Source organism: Carassius auratus, chromosome 29 (genome assembly GCF_003368295.1).
Source record: "Carassius auratus strain Wakin chromosome 29, ASM336829v1, whole genome shotgun sequence".
NCBI lineage: Eukaryota > Metazoa > Chordata > Actinopteri > Cypriniformes > Cyprinidae > Carassius > Carassius auratus.
The window spans coordinates 3,720,647-3,736,140 of NC_039271.1; the positions used below are offsets into that span (position 1 = coordinate 3,720,647).

Below are 15,494 nucleotides of genomic sequence, written 5' to 3' on the forward strand. Positions count from 1 at the left end.
TGATTTTTAATTTTAGTTAAGATTTTGAAATTTTGGAGGTTTCTATTAAAATATGTCTATATACATTTTTAGTTATTTTAGTATATTTTAGTAAAGTAAATGAAAATGAGAAATTGAGAAAATAATTTTAAGTACTTCTAGTTCCTTATGGTTTAGTTTTACTTGACGGTTTACTTTATGGTTTACTTTTTATGCCTGCTGACATAAAATATGAAAGATGTATTGGTTACAAAACATGGCTGTGAATGTGTGGTGGAATAACATGTTGAATAAAACTTTTTTTATTTTTTTTTGACAAAGTTATGACCAAACTATCAACTAAAGCCCCAACTAAAGTTGCAACTTGTGTTATTGTTTACTGGTAATAAAAGCTATCCAATCACTTTCTTTTTTCTGTATAAAAATTGCAACTTCAGGTCCTTGATAACTCACATAAACAAAAACCTAATAAAAGCAACTTCTATACGAATCTCCAAGGTCTCCTGGACCTTATGGGCTGGTAATTTAGCTATTCAAGCTCTCATTGTACATTCTGATTGAACTTGATAAGTCCTTGAGTGCAGTACATGAAGCATCAACTGAACTATTACTTTTAGAGGCTGCTTTGAATTCATGAATCACTGGACACATAAAACATGCAATTTACAAATATTGCAGCCTTCTTCATAAGCCGAGATGTTTACATTAGTCATTTAACTGATGCTTTTTCTATTTTCTTTTCTATTCCACTTCTATTTACACTTATTTAATAGCACTTATGAGAGGGACAGGCCCTCTAGAGTAATCTGAGGTTATGTGTCTTACACAAGGACACAATGGTTCATGAACCAGCTTCTTTGTAGAAAGACAGATAATGGGTTTGACTGATTTTAAACAATATTTGCTCTTTTCTACTTAAGTCTGTCTTATCATGTCTAAATGGCACTGTTTAGTGTGTTTCTAAAGAAATCAGAAACATTTATACATAACTTCATATTAATGACTACATAGAGTTGTATTATGATTATTTAGTTATTACGTCAAAACGCAGAACTAAAACATTTAATCATAAAAATAATAAGTAAACATATTGGCTTTGAACTAAAAACCTTTCAGTTGCACTATAAAAATGATTCTTTGAAGTTGAAATACAACTTAAGGTCACTAGAGTGCATTTTACAAGAAATTACACACAACACACACACACACAAACAATTTTCACTCAGAATTTGCTATTTTACAATCAATTTCAAAGAAACATCACTTAACATTGAATAAAACAAAATTTTGAAGCTGAACAACTAATTTGCAGTGTATTTCAGTCTTTCTACTTCTAAATTCAATGTGTTTACCTTTTTTTGGTAATTATTTATAACATTTAATAGAAATGTATGATTGCAAATAGTATCAAAACCTTATTTTTAATAGTGTACCAGCCAGATCTTTAACCACAGTGCAACTTTCTTTAATTAATAAACCATGAGCTCACATATACATCGCATGAATGTAAACAGTCTTTAGTCTGGTGAGTTGATGTGGATGAGTGGTCATGACAACCAGTGTGCAGGTGCGTCTAATTAACCAGCAGCTGATGCGAATCCACGCCGAACCCAAGAGTGACCAGAGAAAAAGAAAAAACACCTCACATACTGTTGAATGTATAATATCCATTGCACAAATTGAATATAGCAATAATAATCTTGAACCCGGAGGAGCATGTATAATTAAAGCATGCTATAACATGATTATTAGTAGCTATAATTAACAGTCAATGGCGCGGTAATTATGATGCACAATAACTCTCAATCGTTTAATTAAACAAATGGGCACAAACACACAGCAGACCTACTTTTAACGAGCAGATATTGTCTTTCTCGTCTTCTTACACAAACGCACGCAGCATTGCGCACCGCCAGACCCGTTTTAAACCATCTCATCATGTCAAGTGCGCAATACATATCCATAATTTGTAAGCAAGAGATGAATTAGGTCAAACGTCTTGGTATACAGAGGAACAGCTGCGATATACTCACCAAATCTCACAGTTCATATAGGAATATACGATCCAGTCTCGTCTTATGTTGGTTGTTATACAATCTATGGATATGGAAGTGTCCCCGCTGGTCCAGAATGAGTGCGTATGGAGCAGATCATGTGTGTCAGATGGGTTTCACATGGAAAGAAACTTCCCACGGGCTGCCGGAGACGAGGAAAGGCACTTGGTCCTGACCTGGAGGTTTCCCAACACTTCCACTCACATCCGATTCCTCCGCGTTCAGCTCGATGTGTCCGAATAGCTTAATCTTTTTTGACGTCAATCTTGAAGGTTTTTCCTGAGAGGTGAGATAGTTTGTTCTGCTCGAAGCGGCTGGATGGCTCGAGCTGAAGCACGTGATGAGCGCGCATCACACCAGACGCGTGAAATGCGCGCGGAGCGTTTCATCACTGTTCCAGTACAATGGTCACACTTTATCATAACTTACAATAATATATGTCTGACAAACACTATATGATTCATTGCGAATTCATAAAATACATGCTGTGACAGGCTATGTTTAGCCTTATGTAATTTCATGTTGTCTGTGAATGAAAGTTAGGTTATATATGAAAAAAAACTTGGTCATAATTTACATTAAAGTCATGCTGAAAAACACAAACTGTGTAATTAACCCTTTGTTTACGGGTCTGAGAAAACACACGGCTCTTTAAAAAGCATGAAACATTAAAACATTAAAAACAATTATTTTATAATAACCTATTATTATCATTATCTATATTAATTTTTAAATTATTATTATTTTATAACATATTTTTGGGATCTCACGGCTTTTTCAAAAAGCCTGAAACATACTTACCATTATTATTCATTTTTTTTACGTATTAAATATTATTATATTAATGTATTAAATTGCATATTAATTTTGAATTATTTTATCACAAGGTCTCTGAGATCCTGATCATGAAGTCCATTTTAATACAACATGATTAATCTTTAATAATATTTTAAAAATATGTTTTCATAATGTCAGAGGAACATCAAAAACATGGAAACATTTAAATAAGCAATTTTATTATTCATTTATTTATATTTATTAATAGTTAATACATTTGTTATCATATTAAAAATTTTATATACAAAATATTAACATATTAAATATTTCTTTCAAGTATTATTTTATCACAAGATCTCTGAGATCCTGAGTCTATTTTAAAATAACATGATTGATGTGCAGTCATTCATTACAATCTCATCTGTGTGCCGATGCAAAATGTTAACACTAACCCTAAAGGGTTGCCGAAATAAACTTTCTTAGATAAGATTCTTGTTTGTAAGCTCAGTCTTAGGTTTGAATAACATGAATATTAAATGAACGTCATTATTTTTAAGGGATTGTTGTCAAAGAGCTTGCTTGGTTTGAGTTTCCAAGTGCTTTTCAGGGAAAGCATGCCTGTGAATCAAAAGTGAAATCAATGTGAGAGACAGACAGATTTTTTCAATGCCAAAGCAAAATATCAAACTATGGGAGCAAAGTCAGTCATTCATCAAGGCCGTTCAACCAGCATTCATCCATCCATCCCCCCATCCAGATCAATTATACCAGGCCTGGACACCCAAAGATAAATATTTCTGAAAGGAACAGATGTGTGTACTCATACACATCATATTTATCCACAGCCAGATGATTTTGTTCCAGCCACATAATATCTACAGCCACACTTCTTATATGTTTAAAAAAACAATACAATTCAGTCAATATGGAATCCTTATATAACATATTCAGGAAAAGGTGGATAGAGGAGAGACAATACACATTGCCTTGTTTCCATGGAGATGACCAGACCATAATATGACAGTTGTTATAACCTTCTGACTGTGGATTACACACATCCTACTCTTGCTGATTCGTGACTTGTCCATGTAGACTCAAAAGCACCCAAAGCATAAAGCCATTAATGGGCCGAATGTCTTTGCATTTCTGATTAAAAATATGAGATGATGGCCAATGCATTCACGTGGCGCATTATGGTATTAAATGGACTGTCTGCCTATGTTCATAATTGATAACCGCTGTAAATAGAAAATGAAAATACATTGCATATTTAAATTGTCAAGAAATGGGAGAAATGGTGATTGGGGAACAAAAATGCATAAAGCCTCAATAAGTAAAATAAAAATAAATAAAAATAAAATAATAATAATAATATATTTTAAATAGAATATTCATATATATATATATATATATATATATAAATCTTAGAATTTTTTTTAACATAAATCAATCATTAATGATCTGTTTTAAAAAGTTTGAATATGCAATGCATTTAAAAATGTAAAGCATTAAAATAACACATTATGAATATATGAAAATATGAATTATGAATACATGAAAATACATTATTATTTTAGACTAGACAAGTCATAGCATAATGGTTCACATGACTGAACAACTTTTTAACACATAATTAGCTATTGAAATAAAAAGGATCTTTAAACAGCAGTCATTTAGGTATTAAAAAGTAGTAATTCAGGTGATTACACTGTAAAAGAAATTATATTAGTCAAAAAAAAAAATGTTTAGTTTATTGGTTTATGTTTTACAAGCAAATAGCAACAATATTTCAGTGTTTCTTCTCCAATTTCCACATTTCTTTGCAATTTTTTGTGGTTTACTATTGAATTTCTAAGTAAAAAATCAAGTTCAAATCCATGATTTTTTCCCCCAGTATAAAATAAAATATATATTTTTTAATGTAATTATATATACTTGTAGACTTTCCCCTTCCACGTCAGCACTTGATTCAGGATGCTCTTCACACAATCTGCAATTGCTTCACAGTTTTTTGGCGCTTAGCTTTTCCGGATTTGGGGCGTTAGTAATCTGTTTGTGGTTTATGGTAGTTTCAGACGGTTTTCGAGGGCATGGCATAATTCTTGGCCTGGTATTTCTAACATGATTTCATTAATCCATTCTAGCCTGTTGAACAAATGGCGACTTCAACTCCATATTCTTGCCATGGTGCTTTATAACTGGGTTAACCCGTTTACATTAGCATGCATAGTATAACCTATTATGTTAGAATAAAAATTACAACTGAGAATATGAATAATGTGCCAACTGTACTGACTCAGAGTTTAATTCTTGCATCACAGGAAACTCAAAGGATTTCAACAGTAACATTTGTGAAATCTCAACTTAAGAGAAGATAATGATTGCTTTAGCTGTAAATATGACTTGACTTAATGCACAACACAACAACTCCTCAAGTCCTTGACCTGATTGTGTGCATACTATAGAGACGCAGTGTACCGGCATTTGCATTTGAGGGCCATGTGTGACGTCTTATCCAGATACAAGTATTTTTGTGCACAGAAGATATGCACATGAAATCAGACTGTTTATTCATTCTCTGTGCTGTGGCTCATATTACTGATAAATCCTTATGTGTCAATGATTGATGAATAATAACCCGATTTATTATTATTTTTTTAACATTTAATAACAAGTCATTTTATAAAGTCATTATAACCCGCATTGATGTCCCCACTGGATGCAACATACAGCTCATTCGTAATGGGTTTTATTTAGTTTTTTCTTGTGGCGCTAGTGTCCTGACAAGCATCACAGTATGGAGAGGGGCGTAACATTTACATCACACGCTTGAGATATTCGGCCAATCACAACGCACTGTTTCACTGGCCAATCAGAGCACACCTTGATCGAAGAGCTTTGTAAAAAAACCTCTGTGTTTCAGAAGACGGGGCATAGAGGAGAAACAATGATGTACAGTATGTGAAAAATAATATGTTTTCTTAACCTTAAACCGCATAAACACATTTCATTACACCAAATACACAAAATAATGTTATTTTTAGCAACATCATATGACCCCTTAAACTTGATGTGCTAAGATAACACACACCGATAAATAAAAACTATGCAGACATACACACAAAACACAGAAACTACTAAAAATGACAACTAAAATAACACTGATTCTCACACCATAACACTAACAGGACATTTTATAAGATGGAAAACAAAAGGTGTACTTGATGAGATGGATATTTACCTAATCCACAGAAACCCAAACTGTATCTGCTATCGTTGGCAAATGGCGAAGCAGCTCGATATTGAGCATCCAGCCTGTGAACGACTCTATACAGCATCTGTTTATATCCAAAAAAAGTATTTTAAGAAGTACAGTATCACTACTGATACAAGAAACGCCCCTGTCAAGCACTAAAAATAATGTGTGACTAATTTGAGGAAGTCCCCGCTCCTCCCATGTCACCTGAAGTGTGTGCTCCGGAGGCTGCTTTATGCATCACTTACGCTCCTAATGACCTTGTTGGAGAAGGTGTAGCGCTCCAGGCCTCATTATTTATATGACTCATTATTTGTAATTAGCCCAAGCCCTTCTCACTTCCCCAGACGAGAGATTGGAAAACCTATATTTTGTGTAAAGAGCTTGTGTGAGCGGCATGGTATACGTTCCTAATCTGGGATTGTGAAAAGGACTCATGATTAAGCAAAGTATTGCAGAATGAGATCCTCTGCTGACCCTTTGCTAAGTCCCGCCTTAAAACATTACTGACCAATCATAGCAGCTGTTGCTACATTAAAGCAAGCTTTGCTTTTTTCCTAATGTAAGTCTAATGTGTTTTGACTGAGAGTTGTGGAAACAAACTTTCTTTTTAAAGAAAAATGGCGGATGGAAGTTGTTTGCATATCATACATCAGTATTAATATTCATGTACATTCGCTCACTGAAATATCATGCATCTATTTTGGTGTTAGGCTGTCAGTTCTTTCAATAAGCACAGGTTTTGCATTTCTTTTTGGTCATAGGCCTCATTGAACTGAGGTTATGAAGCTCATCTCAGCATTATTTGTGGATCATTTTTGACCTTCATCGCCTATGATCAATCCAAAAATGTTTACCCATGGGAAAATTGTCCCGTATTGTGACTCAATTCAGCTAGAACTGTTTAACAAAAACATGAAAAGGAAATCTGACATATGAAAGTTTGTATGAATAATCTAATTAATAAAAATAAAAAAAGACTGGTCATGAAATTAAATATTATAGTAAGTGCAACCTTGTCAATACTAAATTAAATATATTTAAAAGAACAAGTAAAGAAATATGTGATTAAAAAGTAAAAATAAATAAATAAATAATATTACTTGTCCTTTAACAAGTATAATTTTTAATCTAAATCGTTAAAACAAAAAAAAACAAAAAATTGTATTCTGTAAACTACCCATATAACCCTTTTTTTTAACCCATATCACTCTTAAAAATAAAAGTTAGAAACGTATTAATCTTTATGGCTCTTAAAGAACCCATATGATCAATTCGCTGATCAATTTTTTTACACAAACATATACAGAAAACAAAATAACTATGCTGCAAAGAACCACTGAAGAACCTTCACTTTTTGATCTACATACACGGTTTAGCATGACATTTATAGCAAACGGTTTAAGGCGTCTGATCATGTAAGAGAAGCGCTCCTAGGGAGAATGGCAACACTGCTGAATTTGTGCATTTAATTGGTAAATCTGCATGACTATGGAGTAATGGAGGCCTACGGCTTTAGAGAATCCTCTCTGAAACCTCTTCCAGTCTCAAGAGCTTCAAAACAACCTCTCATCCCTTGTCTTTAACAAAGTGTTTGGTTTGCTAAATGCTTTGTTTCCTGTAACCGAAGTTCAGATCATGTTATTCATCCCTGAATTCAGATTTTGCATCTTGAACTAATTTCAATTAAGTTAGCTGTTGCTGGATAATTCATGCACGCCGTGTCTGTCAGAAACGCTTTCGTTAGCCGTTCACAATCACAGAAATGCCAGAGAGACTGCTGAAGGTGAACTGGAAGGAAACATGACTTCCTTATAAACATTAGACATGTCTGGAATGCTTAAATAATCGTCATTATTTATACCAATTTTAAACAGCTCAGTATGATCTTCCGGTAATGTAATATATGAACAGTCTTACCTGTAATTCAAGAAGAAAATTGATGAATCATGTTATGGCAATCCTTATAGGGAACAAACTAAACATTTAGAAACATCAAACATGTGACTTTTCATGAAAATTCTATAATTCAAGATGGCCACCCCCATATGACGTCATAATATGCAAATTAGATGGGAAAATGTAATCCCTACATAAACATTGGGTCATCCTTAATATTTTTTATAATTGACATAAAGTCTCTATCTTTTATACATTTTAAGATATAGCCTTTTGAAATTAAGATGTCAAAATCGAACGCTTTAGGAAAAAACCTCTGGCGCCTAAAGGGTTAAATATTACAATCTTGTGTATTTCTTTACTGTACACTCATCAATTTAAAGCTCACTTAAAGTTCGGTACTTGGCTTAAGTGTTGATTTATGTTAAGAGTGTTTGCCAACCTGATGTTAAAACATTTCAACTAATAAAAACAGTTTGATAAATTAGTTTGTGTTCAGCATGAACTATTATAGCCGTTTGGCACATTGTTTCCTTGTGTTCTCAAAGAAAGCAGAGAAAGGACACTTATATAAGTGGATTATGAGCAGGGCTTGAGGGACGTGTTGCTTTGAACTCATTATTAGTGGATTTGTCTAAAACCATAGACTTTTTTTTATGCTTACAACCACAATGTCCTGAATCAACCCTTTAAACATGAACTTTTTAGAACAGATTTGGAGATATTGAACTTCACATTACTTCAGCTATGGATGCTCTGTAGTGAATGGGTGCCGTCAGAATGAGAGTCCAAACAGCTGATAAAAACATCACAATAATCCACTCCACTCCAGTCCATCAGTTAATGTCTTGAGAATTTAATTCTGAGAATGGGACTTTTAAACTTTAAACCATTTCTTCCAGAGTTTTTCTGCAGTGAAAAATAAATCTCACCTGAATCAGGAGAGAAATCTGCACAGATTTGCACAAAACAGATTTTGATGCAAAATACAACAGGGGATCGAGTTTTTCACTGGAGGAAGCATTATAATGGATTATGGACTTGCATTTTGTCAAGAAGCGACGTTTGAAATGAAAATTATTATTATTATTATTATTTTACAAATGCACAGCTTTTCTCTTCACAGGACATTAACTGATGGACTGGAGTGGTGTGGATTATTGTGATGTTTTTATCAGCTTTTTAAACTCTCATTCTGACGGCACCCATTCACTGCAGAGCATCCATTGCTGAGCAAGAAATTATACATTTCTCCAAATTTGTTTTGATATAGAAACAAACTTGTCTTGTACGGCCCAAGGGTGAGTGCATTTAATTTTTGAGTGAAGACCTGGCATAACGTGTGGGATCTTACCTTGACTTCGATTGAGACAGGAGCCATTTTCAAGACAAAAACACCTACACAACTGTATGAATATTTGACATTTTACCCATTGTATTTAGCTTCAGTAGAAAACCTTCAGATTATTTCGTCTCGAATGAGGGGTGAAAATCAATCAAGGAAGAAAGAAACAATTAAGAACACAAGAGACATTCAATACCACAGGTATTTCACTCGTATTATTAAACTGTATTCACATTACAACATCCACAATGTTCAGCTTGTGACAGGTTCTAATAATCTCAATATATATTTTCTGTATGTTACATTATACCAAGAGGCACTTCCAGTAAGTCTGGCAATAGAGGAGCTACAGTATAGTGTCTAAATTACAAAACAGTAAAAATAAATAATGTTTATCTAAAAGACTTCGGTTGTCGTCTTCATCTTTTTGTCCCTTTTTTTTTTTGGCTTTGTTTTTGTCTTTTCATTTTTAACCTGTACACAATATAATTTTTGTACAAAATGGAACAAACAATCAGCGATAAAATGAATATTTCACTTTACGAATACTGGTGATTTACACAGTTCCCCTTTCTATAGGTATTGCTACATGTGTTAAGTGCAAGATACAAGTGAGAAGAAAAATAATTATTTTGTCAGTGAAGTGCCGACTATATATATATATATATATAAAAAAGTACAAGTACCACTTCTCTTTCTGAGAGAGGTGTAAAGCTTGTTTGGTTCTCGAGGTGAATGAAACGAGTGGACACGGTTATCAGACGCATACAGCTGAAGATGAAGGAACGAGGGTTGAACAGGAGATGCAAAGAAATATATCAAAAGATCAGCCTCTTTTTGTCTCTTGTGTCGACATCCGGTAAACCTGACATGCAAGTCGAACTAAAGGATCTGGAATGATGAACCCAGCTACGCTACGCTTTACAAACAAACTAGCAAGTTATCGTGCATTTCTGAAACACCTGCACAGTTTTTTTAGCCGAACTGTACAGACTGTTATTTATCTCACCTCTTAGGGCATCTACTACGTGTAAAAAAAATGAAATGGGTGAAAATGAAAATTATAAACCCATCCACACCGGTTTTTGAAGACTTGTGCTGCCCATTCTGACTCGAGAATTTGGAATCAGAGTCACCGAACGCAGATCAGAGCTGAAAACCCACGGATGGGAGGCACAGTGGAGCACAGAGCTACCATGCCAACACACGCAATCATGCAGTGCATGCACGAGCGAGCGAGCAAGCGCATCAAACGTGTAGGATTCGCTGGATAATTCCAGCTGTTGTTGAGTCTCTCTGAATACTGTCTGGGTACAAGCAAATCTGGGCATCTTTGATGATTCTGGGTTTGAAACACTTTGAGACATCAATATCAATGACCTTTGATCATCAAAGACTCACAGTAATGTAATTCCCAAAACAGAGCAAAAGTAAGAATGAAAAGGGGCGGAGCTATATTGCATAATGGATTGTTCCATAATGTCACATATTTCTTCGTGAAATTGGGAAATAATGTATTATATTCCTCAGGATTTGATTATGGGTTATGATATTATGTTGGGAAATATACAGCAAAAACATCAGTATAATTTAACACTTTGATGCATGATGTCCACTACAGTTTAGGGATGCACGATATTGGATTTTGGCCGATATTCGATATGCCGATATTTTCTAAATAATTTTGGCCGATGCCGATACTGATATCGATATATATACAAATTTTTCGCCTGATATATTTAAACTTTAATTTTACTGAAGAGAAATCCATGTATCTCTTCTGTACCGATTCTACCATAAATGTATTATTTTACAAATGTAGACAGACATTCACATCTGAAAAACAGGTCAATTATTTCACTTGGAGAATATCGGTTTGGCTCATCGGCAGAAATATTCATATCGGCCGATACCGATGATGGTCATTTTAAGCTTTTATCAGCCGATACCGATGTTGTGCCGATATTATCGTGCATCCCTACTACAGTTATTTTTAAGGCGATAACCCTTACCCATAATTCATTGTGACAAATCTTTTTTTATGTTTTATTATGGCTAAAACTAAACTAAAAAAGATCCACCACTTAACAATCATAATCTTTTATTGCAATGCTCCGTAACACTTTAAATGCATTATACTGATAAATAAAAGAGACTAGGAATTATTATATTTTTGTTTTAACAAGTAATTAAAACGTTATAGTTTTATTTGTGATTTAATAATTCATGCACCAAAGGGTTAATATATCTGGTTTGGGGTATGATGGGTTATTTAGGGGGATTTTATTATTACGTTAATTTTATTTTGGGAAATACACAGTGAAGACGCCTGTATAATTTAACAAAATGCAAGATGTCCACTACACTAGTCAGTCATTTTTAAGGTGTTGAATCTTAACCCTTATCCATAATTCATTGTGACAATCCTTTTTATATTTTCTGCTTTATGGCAACCTAAATTAAAAATGGCAAACAAAAGTGATGCACCACATAACAACTACTATCTCTTATTGCAGTGTACTGTAATGCTCTCACAATGCGTCATAAGACTGGGAATTCATATTTTTTTTTGTTTTAAAAAAAGTAATAAAAACATGAAGACTATTTTAATTTGTGATTTAATAACTCATGCACCAAAGGGTTAATATCTCTGGCCTGGGGTTACAAATCTACGGCCTAATGCAGAAATATAATATACCCTCTAAAATCGGGGCCATATACAAATAAAAAGCACTCATACTGTCTCGCCACACGTACGCACAAGCACACACAGCCTTTGCATGCTCCTGATGGTGTTTCATAATTTGGGGAGAATGGATTTGAAGTCATATTTGGCACACACACACTTGAGCTGTCTCAGATCTACACAGCAACCAAAAGAAAGTGCAACTGGAAATGCTACCAATCTGCTGTACACATAGGGTCGGTATTGCTTTAATAATTCGCCGGACGGACTTCATCGCACCACATTGCCTGATAATATTAAGGCTTACACTGCATTGCGATCGAAGGGGACGTTTCAAAGATGAGGCGTTGTAATTGGCTCAATTAAATGCAAGAACAGAAGAGGGGAGAATAAGAGCGTCTGTAGCTTTGGATGGTACACCGATGACTAGGGATGACGTGATGTACTATTGCACGCCGTATGCATGTGTATATATATATCAAATCACCTGGTTAAACAACGATTGGGCTAAAAGGCCATTGGCGTTTTGAAGAAGTTACAGTTTAAAACACAACTAAAGGTTGCCTTTGTCCACGAGTCAAGATCAGAAAAGATTAGAAAGTTGCAAGAAAGTCTGTAAAAACCAATGACTCTTTAAATACAATTATCCGAAAACAGTCTGATCCTGAGAAACTTAAAATCTCAGTTCATGGAATGCCGAGGGAAAAAGGTGAGGGAAGGGAATGACAAGCCTTCAGAAATGAGACAGTGGCGCAAGCGTTTGCTATAGTGATGTTCTGGAAGGGAAAAAGAAAGAGCAATGGCAGGACAGACATGCAGACACATATCGTATCTTTTCGTAGCCTTTTCACAAATGCATGCTATTTCTGGAGCATTTGCTTTCGAATGCTGCCGATGATGGGATACGCGAACCGGCCAGAGTCACGGTGGATTGGTTTCTCGTTCCTGACTTTGACACTAAGCTCCTTGCAAATGCTTGTTGAGCCTGCAAAACGTGTCGCCGCAGAACATTGGGACCCCTGTCGTAGTTTTGGGGGTTAAGGTGCAGCTGGAGAGGGTTCCGCCAGAAGGATTTGCAAAACTGACCAACGTAAGTCTAGAAAATATAGGAAACCCCCTGGAGAACTCTATGTCCTGGCCAATTTTAGCATCTAACCTCAATAGTTCACCGCTTGCTCATTGTTACTTCATCCCGAACCACCCCGTCCCACCCTGTTTCCTTTAGGCACATGTTCCCCAAGCATCTACAGTGTTGTGTCTAAGTGATGTGCTGGCAACCATTTCTTAGAAGTCTCGCTTGCCGATAAAAAGCTTTTAGACAACGTCTAAAAAAAGGCAAGTCATTCATTCCGGATCCTCTGTCTCGTCTTCCTCTCGTTTTCCCGTTAGCTCTGCATCGTCTTCTACAGTCCCCACAGTCTCGTCCGCTTCCTCTACAGTCTCACCATCTGTTTCCTCTGTTTCGTGTGTCTCGTCAGGTACAGGACTCTCCTCCTCCTCCGTTGTCTCCTCCTCCTGGTCCTCCGCAGGCTCCTCCTTGCTCCCCGGCTCCTCCTCCTCCTCATCGATGGCTAGGATTGGCTCAGGGGTGTTAGTGAGGCATGTGGACTCCTCCTCTTCTGTCTGACTTTGGGACTCTTCTGCGATCACCTTCTTCCACATCTCGTGGTTCTCCAGCAGGTGATGGGTGATCTGGCAGAACACTTTCCGTCGTTTCTTGGGTGCTGGTTTCTCTACAATAAACCCAGTGAATAAAGAGAGTGCTAATATGTTCTTCAGAATTTGAGCAATGAATCTGAGAAATGTTGTACATAAAAATAAAAAACAACAAACAAATCAGACATGCAATGCATCTTCATTTCTTACATGCACATTGATCCACATATATAATTCAATTCAAGTTTATTTGCATAGCACTTTTCATGATGCAAAGCGTTGCAAAGCAGCTTTACAGAAATCTGAGTTTTTACATTATATTTAATATTAGTTTTTTATCTCAGGTTGATTGCTTCAATGAATCCAAAGACATTTAATCCTATTTATTATCTTATAACATCTTGTATCTTACAGTAACCAGATTTTGAACTTGATCTGCAAAGTTTGAGTAAAAACGTGAACTCACGGGAAAGTTCGGAGCTGGTGGAGGCGTCTTCCTCTGGTGTGTCTTCCTCCTCCTCCTCTTCATCCGTCTCTTCCTCAGCGTTTTCGCCCTCTTTGGGCAGAGGGTCGACCCAGTGGCCGGGCATGAGGGCGGCTGAATCGTAAGAGCTGCAGAGAGGCCCGACGATGTGTGTGATGAAGGACTCCTGAAGTTTGGCCAACTGGGGTGCTGTGCGGTCCATGAAGGGGCTGATGGGAAGGCCCAAACTGGACTCTTCATCACCCTGCAACACCAGAATGAAGAGAAAATGCATATAAACATATAGAAGAAATAAAGAATAATGTTTAAAGGCCCATTCACACCAAGAACTAACTATAAAGATGTCTATATTAGCATCCAGACCAATGCACAATATCATTCTGTTTATTATAATCGCACGCTGCAGTTTTTTCGCCTGCTGCTTTAAATGCTCAAGCTCTTTAAAGCAGGATGGATTCTGATTGGCTGTCATGGAAGAAATCCATCTGAAAGATGATAATTGATATTATGGTTATGGTGTGTGGACTCACCTATTCTGCAATATGTAGAACAATTATTAAAATGTTATAGTTATTGTCTTTGATGTGAACACACTTTTAGGCTTCAAGCACTGGAATGAAACCCCATTTTTATGATCCAATCAATTCCCAATGATCATTTCTAATAGAAAAATCGAATTCTGCCTACATTATAGAAATAAAATGCGTTATAATGTTGTTTCATATTGACTCTAAGTGGAATAATATTTAAAATCATTTTTTGTTGCTGTAACATGGAAACCTATTTCTTACAATTTCATTGTAACTTTTTTCAGAATTGTGAGATGTAAACGCAGAACTGAGAAATAAATGAAGGGTTGTGAGATATAAACTTGTAATTCTGAGAGGAAAAGTCTGAATTATGAGACATAAACCCTCAAAGTTGCAATAGCGAGAAAAAACTTCAGAATTATGAGATAAAACTTAACCAATAACCTTATTGAATTTTATTCAGTGGCAGAAAAAAAATTAAGAATTGCTGAAACAAAATCCAAATTAGATGAAAAAAGTTGCAATTACATTTACATGCGATACTCTACAATGACATTTTGACACTTCTCTACCCTGATATTCTTATATCAGTACCTCAGGACTACTTATAACTCTTAACATTGTCTACCTTTATTGTATCGAATGCTCTGTCTGTGTTTATTGTGTTGTCTATGGTCACTGAAGTCACTCAATATCTCAGTGCCCTCCATATACGTCTATATCTGTTTGTGTATAGTCCTGATATTGTCACTAGTGGATGCTTTTTATTCAAAGCGACATGCAAATTTAATTATTATAATTTTTTAATCCTGTGGTGTAAACAATCTT

General features: G+C 35.4%; 1 protein-coding gene across 4 annotated transcripts in view; it reads right to left on the minus strand.

The window, feature by feature from the left end:
* Positions 1-11,899: 11,899 nt before the first annotated feature.
* Positions 11,900-15,494, minus strand: part of LOC113047885 (cGMP-inhibited 3',5'-cyclic phosphodiesterase A-like) — an 81,450-nt gene continuing 77,855 nt past the window's right edge. For all 4 annotated transcript variants that reach the window (XM_026209235.1, XM_026209233.1, XM_026209234.1 and 1 more), the window contains 2 exons: positions 14,119-14,380; positions 11,900-13,729 (listed from right to left, as the gene is read on the minus strand). In XM_026209235.1, the coding sequence (XP_026065020.1) occupies positions 13,341-13,729; positions 14,119-14,380 (651 nt within the window). In that variant the 3' untranslated portion in view covers positions 11,900-13,340. The remainder of the gene's footprint in view (positions 13,730-14,118; positions 14,381-15,494) is intronic.